This window comes from Chiloscyllium plagiosum, unplaced genomic scaffold, assembly GCF_037043375.1.
Source record: "Chiloscyllium plagiosum isolate Xiang-an unplaced genomic scaffold, Cpla_swu_hap1 HiC_scaffold_2, whole genome shotgun sequence".
NCBI classification, from domain to species: domain Eukaryota; kingdom Metazoa; phylum Chordata; class Chondrichthyes; order Orectolobiformes; family Hemiscylliidae; genus Chiloscyllium; species Chiloscyllium plagiosum.
This window is the reverse complement of record NW_028270140.1, coordinates 150,707,768-150,728,638: the sequence shown is the minus strand read 5'-3', so window position 1 is coordinate 150,728,638 and position 20,871 is coordinate 150,707,768. Positions and strand designations below refer to the sequence as shown.

Here is a 20,871-nt window from a genome sequence, read left to right as displayed (position 1 = left end):
AGTCACATTTGCCATTATTTGGCCCATATCCCTCTAAACCCTTCCTATTCATGTACCCATCCTGATGCCTTTCAAATGTTGTAATTGTACCAGCCTCCACCATTCCCTCTGGCAGCTCATTCCATGCACGCACAGCTTCTGTGTGGAAAAAGTTGCCCCTTAGGTCCCTTTTATATTTTTTCCCCTCTCACCTTAAACCATTGCCCTCTGGCTCTGGATTCTCCCACCCTGGGAAGTATCACCAAGTCTTCAAGAACACTCTTCCTGCCTCTGCCCTGTCCAATCCGGTTTGAATTTTAGCGGTTCCAATCCTCTATGATTTCTGGAATGGAGCCAGAGGACTGGAGAATTGCAAGCATTACATCTTTGTTCAAAGAAAGTTGTAAAGATCTGCATAGCATACAGTCCAGTCACTTTAACTTTGGCGGTGGGTAAACTTGTAGAAACAATTCTTCATGGCGGAATGAATAGTCACATGGAAAAACGTGGCTTGATTTGGAAAAGACAGCATGGATTTATTAAAGGAAAGTCATGTCTAATAATTTTTTGGAGATTTTGAAGCAGGATCAGAAAGAGTTGATGACGGAAATGCCGTTGGTGTGATGTACATGGACTTCCAGACAGTACCACACAACAGAATTATGAGGAAAGTAATAAAATCATGGAATAAAAGGGACAGTAATAATGTGGATACAAAATTGGCTGAGGGATTGGAAACAGAAAATAATGGTTAATGGGTGCCTTTTGGGCTGGAAGAAAGTTTTTCTGGAGTATCCCAGGGTTCAGTATTGGGACCCTTATTTTTCCAGATAAACATTAATAATCTGGATCTTGGTGTGCAGGGGGACAAATAATTTGTTTGTAGTTGACACAAAACTTGGAAGAATTATAAGGATGACAGTGTGGAACTCTAAAAGGAGTTTAACATGCTGGTGGAGAGGGCAGATAGGTGGCAAATGAAGTTCAATGCAACGAAGTGTGAGATGGTACGTTTTTGTATAAGAACTTGGAGAGATATTATAAAGGGTACCACTCTAAAGGGTGCACAGGAGCAGAGAGAGGAAGAAAGAGCTGCGAATAAAATACATGCTATTTTAGGCTTCAATAATGTGTGTGTAGAACACAAGAGCAGGGCAATTATAGTGAACATCTCTCAGACCTGAACTGTGTACAGTTCTGGGCACCACACTATGGGAAGGATGTGAATGCACTGGGGATAATGCAGAAGGGTTTTAAGAGAATGAGGATGAGACAATTCAGTTCAGAGGACTTACTGGAAAAATTGGAACTGTTTTCATTGGAGAGGAGAAAGATGATGTTCGATAGAAGTTTTCAAAATCATGATGGGTCTAGATGGACAGAACAGACAGGGAGAAACTATCAAGAGTGTGGTGCTGGAAAAGCACAGCAGGTCAGGCAGCATCCAAGGAGCAGCATAATCGACGTTTCATTCAAAAGCCCTTCATCAGGAAAGAGCCCTCATTCCTGATGAAGAGCTTTTGCCGGGAAAGTCGATCTTCCTGCTTCTCAGATGCTGTCTGACCTATTGTGCTTTTCTAGCACCACACAACTCTAATCTCCAACATCTGCAGTCCTCGTTTTCTCCTAGGGAGAAACTGTTCCCACTTTTGTAAAAGAATTAAGAATCAGTGGGTACAGGTTTGAAGCGTCTTGCAGAAGAAGCAAATGGGATGCAAGAAATGGGCGGCACGGTGGCACAGTGGTTAGCACTGCTGCCTCGCAGCGCCAGAGACCCGGGTTCAATTCCCGCCTCAGGCGACTGACTGTGTGGAGTTTGCACGTTCTCCCCGTGTCTGCGTGGGTTTCCTCCGGGTGCTCCGGTTTCCTCCCACAGTCCAAAGATGTGCAGGTCAGGTGAATTGGCCATGCTAAATTGTCCGTAGTGTTAGGTAAGGGGTAAATGTAGAGGTAGGGGTAGGGGTAGGGGTAGGGGTAGGGGTGGGTTACGCTTCGGCGGGTCGGTGTGGACTTGTTGGGCCGAAGGGCCTGTTTCCACACTGTAAAGTAATCTAATCTAATCTAATCTAATCTAATCTAAATCTTTTTCGCTCGATGAGTAGTTAGGGTATGGAATGCACTACCTAGAAATGTGATGAAGGCAAGTTCAATCAAAACACTCAAGGGGACTGGATGATTATTTTTAAAGAAACAATATTCAGGATTAAGGGGAAAAGGCAGAAGATTGGCGATAGACCAATAAGCTCAGAGCTCATGTAGACACGATGGGCCAAATAGCTCCTTCTGCACTATAACAATCCTGTGTTTCTAGTCAAAGATGTAAGCTTAAAGAGCACCTCAAAACACAGGTAGGGAGTTGAGAGCCTGAGAGATCTAAGGAACCCATTCCCAGGGAACTAAAGACATGGTTTCTGATCGAGTAAAAATGAGGATATTTAAGTGGTCAAAATTGGAAGAGTGCAGAGATCATCGATGGCTGTGGGGCTAGACGAGGGCAAATAGACTGGGTGGGGGGTAAGGGCATGGAGGGCTTTGAAAACAAGTCAGGCCGGAGGAGAACGAACAGACACAGACACAGACACAGACACAGACACAGACACAGACACAGACACAGACACAGACACAGACACAGACACAGACACAGACACAGACACAGACACATAACTTGGAAGTATTGTAAACGGTGAGGAGGACAGCATCAACTCCAGAAGGACATAGTCAAGTTGGTGGAGTGGGCAATGGCATATGAGATTCAAAGCAGAGAATTTTTGTAGGAAAGACAATATAAAATGGGGTACAATTCTAAGTGCAGGATGGGAAGGGTGCAGGAGCAGAGGGATCTGAGTGTATATGCGCATAGATCATTTAAATTGACAGAAAAGGTGCAGAGAGCTGTAACTAAAGCATCTACAGGAATAAAGTAGCTTTGACTTTAATAGAGTACAAGAGCTAAGAGGTGATGTTGAAATTGTATAAGACACTTGTTAGACCTCAGCTGGAGTATTGTGTACAGTTGGGGTCACCACACTAAAATAAGGATGTGAATGCATTGGAGAGTGCGCAGAGTCAATTTATAAAACTGGTTCCAGGGATCAGAAACTTCAGTGATGAGATTAGACTGAGGAAGTTGAGATTATTCTCCTTGGAGAGAAGAAGGCGGAGGGATCTGATAGGAGGTTTTCAAAACCACAAATGGACTGGATGGATAGAGAGAAGCTGATGCCCCTTTTGAAGGAACAGGAACAAAACAGCATCGATTTAAAATGATGCGCAAAAGAAGCAAGGTTTGTGTGAGGAAAACTTTTATCACACAGCCTGGAGAGTCTGAAATGCACTGCCTGGACAGGTGGTGGAGGCAGCTTCAACTGAGGCATTCAAGAGGGCACTGGACAGTTACTTAGATAAAAATAATGCACAAGAGTTGTGGAAAAAGCAGGCATTAGCACTAGGTAACAATGTTCATTTAATAAGCTGGTGCAAGAATGATGGTCAAATGACCTCCTTCTGCACCATAACACTTCTGCAGTTCTGAGAAAGTCTTTTGAGACTACACAAGCAGCATGCAACATGATGGGGAATTAATCTGAGCCGGAGGTAAAAAAAATCCCACAGCTAGCTCAGGACGAAGAGGGGTTTCGGTTTGGGTCTCCTTGCCAACTGTGAAAAGGTCAAATATATCTCTCACTCCCACCCAAACAGAAAGACAAAGCAATAGCAAGAGGCAATATATTTGTAGGAGATTCTTAGGACCCAACAACACATGCTTAATTATACTTCGTGTTATTAGCAGATTAGCAATTTTCATTTTAACTGCTTGATTAAATTCAAAGCTCTCCTTCCTGTCACTATTTTTATCAGCTGCCCAGGGAGTAGTACATAAAACAGCCAGCAACACAGAACAAGAGACACTGAGCAACAGGATGAGGTAGCACGAGGATAACCGGCTTTTAGAGAGACAGGGAAAACATCTCTCGTTGTAGATGGGAAGGGATGAGTAAACACAGATGTACGGACACTGCTGGAAAATGTGTGGAGAGAAACAAGAATGAGAAAGAGTGCGGGGGAAAGCCAACAGGAATCATACGCATGTTGCAGGCTTGTGCACATTGAAGCAGAGCTGTGGTGGTCTTTAACATGAACCCAGGAGGGCAAACAGGTCTTCCTTTAAACAGCTCATCTGAAAGATGGCACCTCTGACACTGCAGGACTACCTCAGGGGTGTCAGCATATATTTTGTGTTCCAGTCTCTGCTAAACCCATATGTTTCTGGCTGAGAGGTGAACGTGTCAACTGAGCCACTGTGGACACCCACAGTACAACCATTCAATGTGGGGAAAAGAGCTTCATGGGTTAATTAGCACAGACAGTAAAGCTTGTGCCAGAGGAAGAGAAACAGAAAGAACAGCAACTTGTTCTACAAAAACAACTCTCTGTGCTGAACAACTAGCTGAACAGGACAGCGAGCTGGTGTACAAGGAATGGTATTCCCATACGTAATAGATCCTTGAACCTACAACCTTCTGACTCAGAGAGCTACCCACAGAGACTATGATTAATATCTGAAAGGAGAAGGAGTAAATCATTGGCATAGTTACCAGTGGTGGGAGTAAGAGAGGGGAAAATAGAGAGAGTGAGTGATCAATGACACTAATTGTTGGGGATGGGGTTTGTAGCCTGTGTGAGGGTTATATGAAGAATGCGTTGATGTGGGTTTTGACCGTTCGCTTATCGTCACTGAACCTGCTGAGAGCACTGCACTGACAAATAAAGCTGAACATGAAGCCAGGAGAGCACCACTCAATGACATGTTCTTCAGTACAATCTCCTCAGTCTCAGGTGCTGAGTAATTCTTACAATAAGGGATGAGCCTGGGACTGTGTTGCTTAGCAACTAAGAGTCCAGCAGGAATTTGCTTTATTTGTCCCAGGCTGACAAATAGCTCCGACCCCAATCACAATGACATAATAGACCTACCACAAAGAGGGAATTTCACCTTTTTGACCTTTCAAAAACTAAAAAGTGTTTGAATTTAAAGGAAACAGTCAGGTTTCAAACCCCTGGCTATTGACAGGTTGCCCCATTCCATACTGCCACTTCACCAATTCTTCTGTGAATTTTGTACATGCCAGGTGTTTAGTATATCTATTCAAAATGGAACACATTCCACTTTAATCACTGTATTCAAACAACACGAGGTCTGATACAGCATGGGGTTAGATATAAGAGTAAAGTTCTCTCTACACTGTTCCCATCAAACACTCCCAGGTCAGGGACAGCATAGGATTAGACAGAGTGTAAAACTCCTCTACACTGTCTGCATCAAATGCTCCCAGGATTAGATAGAGAGTAAAGCTTTCTCTACACTCCCATCAAAACAATCCCAGGGCCTCACTGTTTCACAGAGCACATGATAGATTAGAACTAAGGATGAAAGAGACATAAGGATTCAAAGTGCTTAAATTTAGTTCCTACTGTGTAAACATTTGTCATTTGCCCAGTGTCTTAAGGCTGCGTTTTCACTAAAACTGTCTCAGGTTCTACGAAAATGTCTAGTTTAACAGTTCTCTCTGGCAGCATAGTGAAGTAATGCCAAACTTATTTAAAGTATTAGTCAAGGTTAAACTGTCAATGGAATGTTAGTTAGAACAGGCTTGGAACAGGCTTAAAATGCCCAGGACAAAAAGCCAATATTATAACAATGACGTTGAGGCACGCAGTACAAAACAGGATTCAGAAGGAGGATCCCTTCATTCAAAGCATAAACTGATCAGTAAACACTGAACATTCTGGGGCCCATTTCTCTCAAAGTAACTGAGGTGATCTGACAGTCTAAGATTATGAAACCTTTGGATTAGGCTGGATAGGGAGAAGATGTTTTCATTTAGAAGACCAGAACCAGGTGTCATAAACAGAAGATCAGTTAGTAATAAATCCATCTACCCTTCTCCCTCACCTCTGATGGTCTGCATTGCCCTCAATAAATTATTCAGTGGGAGAATGCGGGGTGGGTTACTGGTGGCGATTAACATGAGGATAAAATATTGCAGGTGATTTGGTGATTGGGGAGAAAATGTTGAATGTTAAGAGCACGTCTAGATATAGAAATAAAAAATAAAAATAAAAATCCAACCTGGAGGGGTTTTATGGTGCAGTGATACTGTCCCTACCTCGGAGTCAGAACGCCTGGGTTCAACTCCCACCTGCGATTAAGGTCTCTGAATCGGCTGATTAGAAAATATCTAGTTAACTACATAAGAAAAAATAAATCCAGTCAGGGGCCCTTGTGGTGCTGTGGTAGTGTCCTATCTTTGGATGAGACAGCCTGGGTTCAAGTCCAAGCTGCTCCAGAGCTATGTCATTACAGTACAATAAAAACAAAAAACTGCGAGTGTTGGAGATCTGAAACAAAACCAAATTGCTAGAGACATTTGACAGGTCTGGCAGCATCTGCCGAGAGAAAGCAGAGTTAACATTTTCAGTCCAGTTCTGAAGAAGGGTCATTGGATTTGAAACAATGACTCTGCTTTCACCCAATTACGGTTGCTAAACTTGCTGAGTTTCTCCAGCATTCTCTGTTCCTGGTTGTTCAAAAATGAAATCCAGTCTGGGAGGATGGCAGCCACAGGAGGTGACCAGACTCATAGATGTACTGAGTGGCAGGGGCCTGAGCTGGATGTTGCCCAGGAATTCAGTCAGCAGGGAGTGCTGGAGGTCCAGCTGCAGGTTTGGCTCTCTATAGTAATTGGAGAGGTCAGTCAGATGGATCTCTCAGAATACAAGTTCCCTGGCTGGTGCTGTTAATGTGGTGCAATCAGAGAGTCCTGACTGACAGATATAAACAGGAGTGACAGAGGTTCTGTTCACTCAGAGCTGGCTCGGAGGGACCTGAAGAATGTCAAGAACTCTCCAAATGTAAATAAAGGGTGACTTGGTGATTGGATACCGGCCCCTCTGGAGTTATTTTATTCTCCACTGCCTGAAAACAGCAGTGCTCAGATCCAACATTAGGCACCAGTTGGAGGATTCTCAGGTGTACAGTGGGATCCCATCTCAGGTGAAATTTCACATCAGCTCAGGTTCCTGAACCTCCCTAAGACCATAAGACATAGGAGCGGAGGTAAGGCCATTCATCCCATCGAGTCCACTCCGCCATTCAATCATGGCTGATGGGCATTTCAACTCCACTTACCCGCATTCTCCCCGTAGCCCTTAATTCCTTGTGACATCAAGAATTTATCAATCTCTGCCTTGAAGACATTTAGCGTCCCAGCCTCCACTGCACTCTGCAGCAATGAATTCCACAGGCCCACCACTTTCTGGCTGAAGAAATGTCTCCGCATTTCTGTTCTGAATTTACCCCCTCTAATTCTAAGGCTGTGTCCACGGGTCCTAGTCTCCTCGCCTAACGGAAACAATTACCTAGTGTCCACCCTCTCCAAGCCATGTATTATCTTGTAAGTTTCTATTAGATCTCCCCTTAATCTTCTAAACTCCAATGAATACAATCCCAGGATCCTCAGCTGGTCCTCGTATGTTAGACCTACCATTCCAGGGATCATCCGTGAGAATCTCCGCTGGACACGCTCCAGTGCCAGTATGTCCTTCCTGAAGTGTGGGGACCAAAACTGGACACAGTATACCAAATGGGGCCTAACCAGAGCTTTATAAAGTCTCAGTAGCACACCACTGCTTTTATATTCCAACCCTCTTGAGATAAATGACAACATTGCATTCGCTTTCTTAATCATGGACTCAACCTGCATGTTTACCTTTACAGAATCCTCAACTAGCACTCCCAGATCCCTCTGTACTTTGGCTTTACGAATTTTCTCACCGTTTAGAAAGTAGTCCATGCTTGTATTCTTTTTTCCAAAAGTGCAAGACGTCGCGTTTGCTCACATTGAATTCCATCAGCCATTTCCTGGACCACTCTTCCAAACTGTCCAGATCCTTCTGCAGCCTCCCCACTTCCTCTGTACTACCTGCCTGTCAACCTAACTTCATATCATCGGCAAACTTCGCTAGAATGCCCCCAGTCCCTTCATCCAGATCATTAATATATAATGTGAACAGCTGCGGACCCAACACTGAACCCTGTGGGACACTGCTTGTCACCGGCTGCCATTCCGAAAAAGAACAGTTTACCCCAACTCTCTGCCTGCTGTCAGACAGCCAATCCTCAATCCATACCTGTAGCTCACCTAGAGCACCATGGGCCCTCACCTTGCTCAGCAGCCTCCCGTGTGGCACCTTATCAAAGGTCTTTTGGAAGTCTAGGTAGACCACATCCACTGGGTTTCCCTGGTCTAACCTACTTGTCACCTCTTCAAAGAACTCCAACAGGTTTGTCAGGCACGACCTCCCCTTACTAAATCCATGTTGACTTGTTCTAATCCGACCCTGCTCTTCCAAGAATTTAGAAACCTCATCCTTAATGATGGATTCTAGAGTTTTGCCAACAACCGAGGTTACGCTAATTGGCCTATAATTTTCCATCTTTTGTCTTGATCCTTTCTTGAACAAGAAAGAGCCCATAACCCGAGCCACCTCCTGGAGCTGCCCCCTGCCTGGCACAGAGGTGCTTCTTGGACATGTTTCTGTATACCATCTACTTCAACCCCTTCAGCCGCCATCTGGACCCCTTGGCATACACAGCAGGCAGAGAAGGTCCTCAGTAGAGAGCTCCCTATGCAGGTGTTCTTCCAATTTCCACCTGGGACCTTGGATGGAGGGTGTTGCACACAGCAGTCCAGTGTAAACATAAGCTGAGGTAGTTCACAGATTCCCAGCTGGGGTGGGTGGGAAAACATTCAGGAAAGAGAGGGGGAGGGGAAAACACAGGTCAGAGAGATGGAAGAGGATGAGGAAGTGAACAACAGCGAGTGGTGAGGGTAAAGAGAGAATGAGGGTGGAAGGAGAAAGATGGGAAGGATGATAGGGAGACAGCAGAGAGAAAGGATGAGGGAGGGAAAGAGGAGAGACTGGAGACATAAAGAGAGAGGACAATGCAGGGTTATTTAGATCAAAGCATGTAAAGGTCAGAACAATGAAGATTCTCCACAGTTTAGAGGAATGAAAGAAAGACCATTTAGGACTGTGGTGAGGAGGAATTTCTTCACTAGAGGACTGGGGATCCTTGTAATTTTCTACTGCAGAGGGCTATGGAAACTCAGTCATTGAGTATGTTCAAGATAGAGATTAATAGATTTATAGATGTTAAAGACATCAGGAGATAAGGTATAGTGTGCCCTAGTTGATAGTGAACAAGCCATTGTTCATGTGGTCACATGAGAGAACACAATCCACCTGTCAGAACAGAGCCTGTCCTGTGCGGTACTGTTCTTCAGCCCACAATGTTGTGCCAAGAATTTTATCTTAAACTAAGATCAAACTAACCTACACACCCCTCAATTTACTGTCATCCATATGCTTGTCCAGCAGTCGCTTAAAATGTCCCTAATGTCTCAGATTCTTCTACCACCACTGGCAGTGCATTCCACGCACCCACCACCATCTGCATAAAGAAACTACCTTCCTCCAATCACCTTAAAATTGTGACCCCTTGTGACAGCCATTTAAGCCCTGGGAAAAGTCTCTGGCTATCTCTCCGTCTATGCCTCAATATCTTGTACCCCTCTATCAATTCACCTCTCTTCCTTCTTCTCTTCAGTATGAAAAGCCCTAACTCACTCAACCTCTCTTCATAAGAGAAGCCCTTGTGACAACAGGAACGGCACTTACCTCTGTCAGAGCATGTAATTGGCCTTCATGAACACAGACACCCATGAACCTGCCAAGAGAATCATACATCAATTAGCTAGTGTCATAAACATCTCAGGATGAGACAGTCAGTCAGTCATCACTCTCTAAATACTGTGTTTAGGAATTAGCTTCTCAGTCTGAAGCATTGGCAGATTAGTCATGAATTCATCTCCTGCCTCAAAAACAGGCCACGACTTCTTCTATAGACATTAATAGTCAGTCAGATAATTCTGGACACAGAATTGGTTGGCCCACAGAAGAGGGCGGCACAGTGGCATAGTGGTTAGCACTGCTGCCTCAGTGCTGGAGACCCAGGTTCAATTCCCGCCTCAGGCGACTGTCTGTGCGGAGTTTGCACATTCTCCCAGTGTCTGCGTGGGTTTCCTCCGGGTGCTCCGGTTTCCTCCCACAGTCCAAAAATGTGCAGGTTAGGTGAATTGACTGTAGTGTTAGGTGAAGGGGTAAATGTAGGGGAATGGGTCTGGGTGGGTTGCTCTTCAGAGGGTTGGTGTGGACTTGTTGGGCTGAAGGGCCTGTTTCCACACTGTAAGTAATCTAAGACTGAGGGTGGTGGTAGATGGAAAGTATTCAGCCTGGAGCTCGGTGAGCAGTGGTGTTCCACAGAGATCTGTTCTGGGACTCTGATCTTGTTGTAGGTTGTCAGGACAAGAGATCCATAATTTCATGCAAGGACATCCTAAATTGTCAACTCCAAATGGGACTGATGAGTTGATCTGAAACAAAATGCTCTCTTTCCAATGAAGACTCTGAAGTCAGAAAAAAGTCGTTAAATATTAAAAAAAATTTTGAAATGAACAATGGGGTTTTTCATTCATTGAGACAGATTTAAAAAAAAAGACTTGATTTCATGTGTCCAGAACTTTAGTTGAGCAACACTTGGAGTTATGGGGACCAATATTGGTCTGCATGTTATGAAAAGGATATAGCACAACAGGTGTGTAACAGTGTCAGTTAGAAAATGGCAGTTAGAAAAATATCTACAGCAGCATTGGGAAAAGTGAAAACAACATGTACACAGATCCTGCTAGAGCTAAGCCGTTATAGCTATCAGAATCAACTGATCAGGCTGGGCTCTATTCTCCAGAGAACTGAAAGCTGAATTCTTCCATGGGACCTTGGAGTCGCTGTCAATGCCACCATTTGTTGGTCATCCCTAACTGCCTTGGACTGAGTGGCTTGGCAGGGCATTACAGAAGGTAGTTAAGAGTCACTCACATTGCTGTGTGCCTGGAGTCATATAAAAGCATTAGAAAATAGTAACAGAAGTAGGCCATTCAGCCCATTGAGTCTGCTCCCACATTCAACATGATCATGACTGATCATCTAATTCAGTACACCATTCCCACTTTCTCCCCTATATCCTTTGATCCTTTTAGACCGAAGAATTATATCCAACTCCTTCTTTGTAACTTTCGATGTTTTGGCCTGATTGCAGAGGGTGGTGTTCCACGTCTCTGCTAGCATTGTCCTTTGAGGTAGAAGTGTTCATAGGTTTGGAAGGAGCTGTCAAAGGATCGTTGGTGAATTCCTGAACAGTTGAAGTGAAATCATAGCTGGCCATTTGGTCAATTGCGTCTATACCAACCCTCTGAAGAGCATCCCACCCACATCCATCCGGTCCCTGTAATCCTGCATTTCCCATGGCCATTCCACCTAACCTGCATATCTTTGGATTAGAAGCCCACACATACATAGGGAGAACGTGCAAACCCCACACAGAAGGTTGCCTGAGGGGGGAAAAAAATCGAACCTGGGTCCCTGGCGTTGTGAGACAGCAGTGCTAACCACTGAGCAACCATGCCACCAAATGGTATTAACACGTCTAATGGGAAGGGAGACCAGCCTCTGAGGAAGACAGGAAGACAGGGAAATGCTGAAGATTTTGATGAGGAAAGATGGGAAAAAAGACTTGAGCAGAGCATAAACACACGTATCGTTTTAGGGATGACCTGATTAGAAATAGAAACAGCAGCCTAGCTGCATTTGAGATGAAAAACAGAGAAAAATTCTAATTGTGGCATCACTGGTCGGCCATGAGTTTAACAACATAGAGATGTTCCTTATCTCAAAATTTAGGGAGTTATATGAGGAAGTAGGAGACTGAAAAAAATTAAGATAACAAGAGTTGAGTGAAACAGTTAGAAACTTCCCTAAACTTAAGTGACATTAGCAGAAAGGAAGTGAATAGCTATTTTTAAGTTTTATTTTTGTTTTATTCTTAGGATGTGGGCATCGTTTGCTGGGTCAGCACTTATTGCCTGCCCCTAGTTACCCTTACAGAGGTGGTGGTAAGCTGGCTTCTTGAACCACTGCAGTCCATGTGTTGTAGGTAGACCCAAGGTTACTGATTAGGCCTACTCTCTTGTTAGAGAGAGACAACTAGAGAGTTTAACCTAAAGTCATTGTGCCTCACATGAGGCAAGAGATTGAGAAGGAGGGACCTTCATGGTAACTAGACAAAATTGAGGACTGCAGATGCTGGAAATCAGAGTCTGGATTCCAGTAGTGCTGGTAAAGCACAGCGGGTCAGGCAGATAAATGGCATTTATCTCTCCACTCCGGAGGCTCCCTGCCTTCAATCCTGGTGAAGGGCTTTTGCCGAAAACGTCGATTTTCCTACTCCTCAGATGCTGCCTGACCCGCTGTGCTTTTCCAGCACCACTCTGACCTACACCTTTGTGGTAACCTCAGCTGGTATCCATCTTGATGATTTGATGTGCATTTTGATCTTACTTGCAAGTTTATTCATAAAGTTTATCTTCTCCCTCTTTAATATGTTTTTGATCATCTTTTGGTTTTTGAAACTTTACCAACTCTCTGGTTTACCACTAACCTTTGCCTCAACACACTTTTTTTCTTTCAGTGTGTTGTTATCCTTAACTTCCCGGTTTAATCATGGTTGGCTTACCTCAATCCTAGAATCCTTCTTCCTCACTGAGATATGTCTTTGCTGTAAGCCATGAACTTAAAAACCATTGTTCCTCAACCACTTTTGCTGCTAAAGTCCTTTCCCAGTTCACTCCAGCTAGTTCAGCCCTCATTCCTTTGTAATTACCCTTATTTAAGTTTAGCTCAGTTGTTTCCAACACAAGTTCTTCCCTCACAAAATGAATGCTAAATTCTACCATGCTATGGTCACTGTTTCCTAGGTGATCTTTCAGTCTGACATCATTTATTAAACATACATCACCAGATCCAAAAATAGCCTGATCCCTGGCTGGATCCACAGTATATTGTTCTCAGAAACTGTCTCAAATACACTTCATGAGGAAGAATTCATGGTTTCCTCTATCAATCTGACTGTCCAACCAAATGAAAATTAATGTCACCCATAAGCATTTTTTAACATGCTTGTACAACCTTCTGATCCATTCTCTGTCCAACCATATAGATACTCTCATTGGTGTCTTTTTGCCGTAGTTATTTCTTACTTCCACCCATATGGATTAGACATTTGCTGATCCAAGATAATTTCCTGTATTTGCATTTATTCCTGCCTGTGCTAACAAAACTGCCTCCCCTTTCCACCTACCCTTTCAAAAAGTTGACAATAGCAGCAGCAAGTCCCATCTTGAAGATGCCTGCAGAAATTTACCAAGTCTCCTCAGACAGCACCTTCCAAATCCACAACGACTCTCATTTAGAATGCTAAATACAGTAGATATATGGGAGCACCACCCCCTGCAAGTTCCCCTCCAATCCACTCACCATCCTGATTTGGAAATTTATCACCATTCCTTTAGTGTTGCTAGGTCAATTCCTGTCCAAGAGCATTAATCTGGGCCTCTGGATCGCTAGTTCAATGACATTGAGCCACCATGCAGCATAATGGTTAGCACTGCTGCCTCACAACACCAAGGACCCAGGTTTGATTCCACCTTTGTCTGTGTGGAGTTTACACACCCTCCCAGTATCTGCGTGGGTTTCGTCCAAGTGTTCTGGTTTCCTCCAACAGTTGAAAGATGTGCAGGTTATGTGCATTGGCCATGCTAAATTGCTCATATTATCCACGGATGTGCATGGGAAAAGCAGGGTTACAGGGATGTGGGTCTGAGTGGGACGCTGTTCAGAGGGTTGGCTGGACTCAATGGGCCAAATGGCCTGCTTCCACACTGTGGGGATTCTATAGTTACTAAATGCCACTGTGTCCCCTGTGCATACTTTTCCTATTGAATAGATTACGATCTAAAAAGTGAAAGAACTGCAGATGCTGTAAATCAGAGATCTACCCAGCTCTCTGCAAGAGCAACTCTTCTGGCTCCATTCACCCTGCAAATCTCCTTACAGATAACTACCAAATCTTTCAGAACTGAAGATCGATTTAAATCCGTCTGCAGCAGATTCCAAATTCTAACGAGTTGGCTGATCAGCCATGATCACATTGAATGGTGGAGCATGCCAGAGGGGCCAAACGGCCTACTCCTCCTATTTTCTATGTTTTACCTGAGAGGGTAGGTGGGTGAGAGTTTATCTGAAAGGTGGAGTGCGTGACAGTGCTGCACCCCTTCATTACTGCTCCAGGAACATCAGCCCGGATTGTGGGCTTGGGTCGCCGGAACCATCCGTCACAACGTGAGAGAGCAGCTCACAGAGCTGCAGCACATGGTCGAGTTAGCACCTGTTCTACCCTTCACAACCATCTGCACTTAGATTGAGAAGGCTCTGACAGGGCTCAGCGTCTGGCAATTTAAATCACTTTGTATGTTTTATAAACTGCAGTGGGATATCTGAGCTCTACAACAAGGATTTAATTACACTCACAGCCTGGTTCTGGCTCGGATGTAAAGGCTGACCACATCTCCACAATGTAATGTTGCTGTAGAGCCACACACAGGAGCGGTACATGCTGGTAAATAATATACGTCCCTATAGCACAGCCCTGTGTCCGAAGAACACAAATGGAGAAGAGTCACATCAGAAGCAAGACATTAACTTTGTTTCGCTTTCAACAGATGTTGCCAGACCTGCTGAGTTTCTCCAGCACAGTTTTTATTTCAGGATAGCTGTACTGTACGTGGGTTTAAAATAGGAGAGTGGACCAAATTACTCCAATTATCAACAAGTTGTCACCTCTCATCAAAACAGTGGAGGGAAAATATTGATTTCAGCCTTTAGAATTAATAACCCTTGCCTAGAGACTCGAGATTGTTTTACAAAATCTCATCGCACCTCCAGCCTCATTGAATATAACTTCTTTCTCCTGACAAGTCCAAACTGCTCCTTCACTGCAGTACTGAGGGAGCACCACACTGCCAGAGGCACAGTCTTTCAGATGGACAAGAGATCACTTTCCCCCACACACATCCCTGCCTCCCCCCAACCCCCACCCGCCTGGGGTGGCCTCGAAAGGAGCCATGGTGCTTTTTTTGAAGCCAGACAGTGGAGATTACACCTTATTCAGTATCAGTGAATAAATATATTATCTGGTGGTTTATTCTGGCAGATTGTGGTATCTTGTGTGGAAATTGGCTGCATTACATTTCTACATTACATTTCAAAAAGCCACAATCGCAATGAATGCTTGGATCAAACTCGATGGGCTGAATGGCCTACTTCTGCTCCTGCCTCATGGTCTTATGGTAAATGCAGTTTGTTGCATATATGGCTCGGAGATGTCTGGAAGGTATGTCGGCACTGCTAGAATGCAGGTCCTTTCTTTGTCTTTTACACTAAACAGTCAGGATTTTCAGAGCACAGGTTCAGAACCTTTGGCCTATCGTGTCTGTGCTGGTCATCAAACATCCATCTATTTAAATCCCATTTTCCAGCACATGGCCCCTAATCTTATATGCAAAGGTATTTAAAGTCTTCATTAAAAATATTGAAGGTTCCCATCTCTACCAAACATTTAGCCAGCGAGTTCCAGATACCCACCACTCTGCACAGGATGACATTTTTTTCAAATCCCCTCTATACCTCCAACTCCTGTGCCCTCCAGTTACTGACCCCTCTTTAATAGAAGGGAAATGTTTCTCCATTTCTACCCTGTCTTTGCCCCTCAGAATTCTGTACACTTCAATCATATTCCTCCTCAGCCTTCCCCCCCCCCCCTCTAAAGAAAGCAACCCCAGACTTATCAGTTCTGAGGAAAGGTCACTGGACACGAAATGCTAACTGATTTCACCCCCATAGATGCGCCAGACTCACGAAGCTTTTCCAGTAATTTCTGGTTTTGTGTCTGATTTCCAGCATCTGCAGTTCAGTGTGTTTTTTTTTAAAACCCCAGACTTCTCTCATCTCCTTCATTACTTCCATGATTTTTCTTCAGCCTTGCTGATTGGCTCCACGTGCCCTTTTCACTCCCTGCCTCTGGAAACATCAGCTTGCTGTGGAATTATGGTTTGTCAGAATTCAGGACGATGTGTGTTCAAGTCCCCCTTCAGGATGGGAGGATGAATATCAAATTTTCCCTCCATTGAGGGAGTGGCTGCACTGTCAGAAGTGGTGTGGTTTTAGGGATGGGTAGGTGGTATATGAGACTCCAAATTCAGCCCAAACTGTCCCATCAGTTAGACAGGGGTGGCACAGAGGCTCAGTGGTTAGCACTGCTGCCTCACAGCTCCAGGGACGCAGGTTCAATTCCTGCCTCAGGAGACTGTGTGGAGTTTGCACATTCTCCCCATGTGGGTTTCCTCCGGGTGCACCAGTTTCCTCCCACAATCCAAAGATGTGCAGGTCAGGTGAATTGGTCATGATAAATTGCCTACATTGTTAGGTGCATTGGTCAGGGGTAAGTAGGGGAATGGGTCTGGGTGGTTTACTTTTCGGAGGGTCGGTGTGGACTTGTTGGGACGAAGGGCCTGTTGCCATACTGTACACATTCTAACCTAAAAGAATAAGAAACAGTTCAGCATAGGAACAGGCTCTTCAGCCAACCAAGACTGCACTGACACACGACACCATTCTGAATTAAAAACCTTTTGCCTCTACGTCGTATGTATCCTTATTTATGCATTTGTCAAGATACCTCTTAAAATGTTGCTATTATATCCTCCTTCACTATCCCCTCTGCCATTCCAAACATTTGCTACTCTCGATGTAAAAAAAAAACCTGCCGGTCACATCGCCTTTAAACTTATCCTCTTCTCCGTTAAACCTATGTCCCCTGGTAATTGGTATTCGTACTCTTGGAAACAAAATAAGACTCCAACTATCCTTTCTATCCAGGCCTCTCAATTTTGTAAGCTTCTATCAGGTCACCCCTCAGCCTCTGACATTCAAGTGAAAACAAACCAAATTTGCTCAATCTCTCCTCATAGCTAATACCAGGCAACATCCTGGTAAATTGTTTCTGTACCCTCTCCAAAGCTTCCACATCCTTGTGGTGAATAGAACTGTCTGACCTGCTTGCTCCTGGCCCACATCCGTCCAAACCTTTCCTTTTCATGCACTTATCGAAGTGTCTTTTAAATGCTGTAATTATACCCACATCCACCACTTCCTCAGAAAATTCATTCCACACACAAGCCACCTTGTATTTACTCCTCATGTCTTTTTTAAAACCTCTCTCTACTCACCTTAAAAATGCGGTACCTAGTCTTGAAATCCCCCATCCTAGGGAAAAGACACCTTACATTAATCCTATCTATACCTCATGATTTTATAAACCTCGATAAGGTCACCTCTCAACCTCCTGCTCCAGTGAAAAAAGTTCCAGCCTTTCTTGATAACTTAAATCTTTAGTGGGCAACATCCTGAACTCTCTCCACTTTAATAATACCCATCCTCTTACTGGGCAACCAGAACTGAACACAGTAATCCAGAAGAGGCTTCATCAATGTCCTGTACAAACTCAACATGTAGGCAGATTGTGGGAAATAGGAGCAGGAGTTTTCTTTATTTGTTAATGGGATATAGGTGTTGCCAGCTGGACCAGCATTTATTACCCATTGCTAAACGTCCAGAGGGCAGTTAAGACTCAGCCACACTGCTACAGATCTGGAGTCACATGCAGACCAAACCAGGCAAGGACAAAAAAAAAACTGCACGCGTTGGAATCCAAAGTTGACAGGCACGATGCTGGAAGCCAGGTAGCATCAGGAGGTGGAGGAGAAGCCAATCTTCTTCAGGACTGGGGGTGGGGGTGAAGGGAGTTGCAGATAAAAGTGTGGGGGAGGGGTGGTGGTGGGGGGGGGGGTGTGGAGAGGGGAGAAGGGCAAAGTGGTGAAGTAGTGATAGGTGAATTCAGGTGAAGGGTACAACCTGGTTGGTCGATGGGAGGAATGAATCCGGTTGGTAGCTGGAAGGAAGGGTCAGTAAGTGGAATGGAAAAGAAGGGGGATGGGAAGGGAGGTTATTTGAAATTGGAGAACTAAATGCTGCTCAGTCGGAGGACTGACAGAGGATTCCCTTCCCCTAAATGACACTAGTGAAACAGATTTTTTTAAATGACAATTAGCAATAGTTTAATGGTCACTGTTAGACTAGCTTTTTATTCCAGATTTTCATTGAATTCAATTGTCCTGATGGGATTTGAACCCATGTACCCAGAATATTAAATCAGGTTCTGGTTACTAGTCCAGTTACATTGCCACTAAGCCACCACCTCCCTAACAGTAGGCCATTCAGTCCCTTGAGCCTACTTCCTATTCAATAAGGTCATGGCTGATTGGGCATTAACATTAACTCCACTATTCTACCTGCTCCTCATAACCTTTGATTCCCCTACACTCCTGAAGCCTGTCTCTCTCAACATGTTCAAGGACTCACTGCCCCAGGGGAAAGGAAGTATATTCGTTGTGAAAAAATGTTGAGGCGGATTGAATGAGATACACACCGAATATTATCAAAGGAAGCACTGGGGATAGGGCAACCAAGAAAAATGCAAGAAATCCCAAACCTGCAATTTGTACAATCTGGAAAGTCACAGACAGCAGTATTTGGCAAGGGGGAGCGGAGGAGGGTGGTGGAAGGTCATTCCCTCGGTCTCCAAAAAGGCATAAACCATCCTGACGTTGACATACAGCAGTCACTCCTTCACTGGTCGCTGAATCAAGTCGCTTGAATATCCTTCATAGTCTGACCTACACCATGACAGCTTCACAAGGAAGCTCCCTCAGCACCAACTGCCCCAAGAAAACATGGACAGCAAATGCTGGCCTTACCAAGTGATACTTTGCGACCAATGCAGAACTAAAGTTGAGATTGTGTGTTTTAGGGAGAGAGGAATGTGACAGAGAGACATGGAGAAATAAACAGCAAACAGCTCACCGCAGAATGTTGGGGTGTGAGAGCCGATTCATCAGCTGCACTTCGCGAAGCATGTTGGCACGGTTGCTCGGCAGCTTGTTCATCTTGAGAACCATCACTTGCCCAGATATCCGGTGTCGCACCTGTGGAGAGACACGGATTGTTACAGCAGTAATCCAGGAGGTCACCAAATCATAACCTAGTCCACTAGTAGGTTAATCAGATACCATCCAAAACACCTCAACATTGTGTACAGCGAGGGGAAGCAAGAGCACTGGTATTCCAGAATTCTGGACTTTCATAGACGTACAGCACGGAAACAGACCCTTTGATCCATCTCGACCATGCAGACTCGATATCCTAAACTAATCTAGAGACATAAGCTTACATTCCAACATTGAGTTGGGAAATTTAAATAATACCAAACTAGTCTCCGTATTGACGATCACAATACTACTGACGTGATGGAAAAGCCCATCTGTTGCTCAGCAATACTCAGGAAGCTTGACACCATCCAGAAAATAAACTTGACTGGCACCATATTCACAAGCATCCACTCCCTCCACCACCAACGCTCAGTCACAACAGTGTATACTACTACAAGATGCAGAGATTCACCAAAGATTCTCAAACAGCACCTTCCAAACCCACGACTATTTCTTTCTAGAAGGAGAAGGGCAGCAGATACATGAGAACATCACCACCTGCAAGATCCCCTTCAAGCCACCAACATCCTGACTTGGAAATAGATCACCATTCCTTCACTGGCGATGGGTCAAAATCCTGGAATTATCTCCCTAAGGCCATTGTGGATAAACCTACAGTAAATAGCCACCAGCACTTCCAGAAGGCAGCACACCTCCACCTTCAAGAGCAATTAGGGATGGGTATTACATGGTATCTTTGCCTGTTCTATCAAAATCACATGAATGAAATAGCCAAAGACAAGTTGGTGAGGGGGAGGAATCAGGAGAGTGACAAACACACCCAAATGGTGACCCAGCCTCAACCCATCCGAGGCTGATTACATCTTTTCAGGGCTTTCATCGCCCCTTAACAATAAGGTTTCAGAACTGACCAGGTCAGGGTGAGGTGATGATCTCTAATCCTCTTGTGGTTAGTTGATCAGTGTCTTTGTTTCAGGCCACTCTAGACACAGATAGCAAAAGAATGAGCCATTCAGATACAGAACTGGCTTGAAGGTAGAAGACAGAGGTTGGTGGTAGAGAGTTGCTTTTCAGATTGGAGGCCAGTGACCAGTGGTGTGTCACAAGGATTGGTGCTGGATCCACTGCTTTTTTCATTTATATAAATGATTTGGATGTGAACATAGGTGGTATAGTTAGCAAGTTTGCTGATGACATCAAAATTGGAGATGGAGTGGACAGTGAAGATGGTTACCTCAGAGTACAAAGGGATCTTGATCAGATGGGCCAATGGGCCAAAGGAGTGACAGATAGAGTTTAATTTAGATAAATATGATGTGCTGCATTTTGGAAAGGCAAATCAGAAAAGGACTTATACACTTAATGGTAAGATCCGGGAGAGCGTTGCTGAATAGAGATCTCGGAGTGGAGGTTCATAATTCCTTGAAAGTGGAGTCACAGGTAGATAGTATAGTGAAGGCGGTGTTTAGTATGCCTTCCTTTATTAGTCAGAGCACAGAGTACAGGAGCTGGGAAGTCATGTTGCGGAGGCATTGGGTAGGCTACTGTTGGAATATTGTTTGCAATTCTGGTCTCCTTCCTATCGGAAAGATGTTGTGAAACTTGAAAGGGTTCAGAAAAGATTTACAAGGATGTCGCCAGGATTGGAGAATTTGAGGTATAGAGAGAGGTTGAATAGGCTGGGGCTGTTTTCCCTGGAGCGTTGGAGGCTGAGGGGTGACCTTATAGAGGTTTACAAAATCATGAAGGGCAT

At 44.4% G+C, this 20,871-nt stretch overlaps 1 protein-coding gene and 1 long non-coding RNA gene across 6 annotated transcripts in view; one reads left to right on the top strand and one right to left on the bottom strand.

Annotated features, from left to right (window-relative positions):
* The window catches only part of LOC148152009 (uncharacterized), a 146,780-nt gene that overhangs the window by 69,473 nt on the left and 56,436 nt on the right, over nt 1–20,871 (top strand). The window lies entirely within an intron of this gene.
* LOC122539574 (dual specificity testis-specific protein kinase 1) overlaps nt 1–20,871 on the bottom strand; it is a 134,044-nt gene that overhangs the window by 72,412 nt on the left and 40,761 nt on the right. Inside the window, exons 2-3 of the mRNA XM_043674568.2 lie at nt 18,973–19,094; nt 9,721–9,769 (exon numbers count right to left, since the gene is read on the bottom strand). Coding sequence (XP_043530503.2) covers nt 9,721–9,769; nt 18,973–19,094 — 171 coding nt within the window. The remainder of the gene's footprint in view (nt 1–9,720; nt 9,770–18,972; nt 19,095–20,871) is intronic.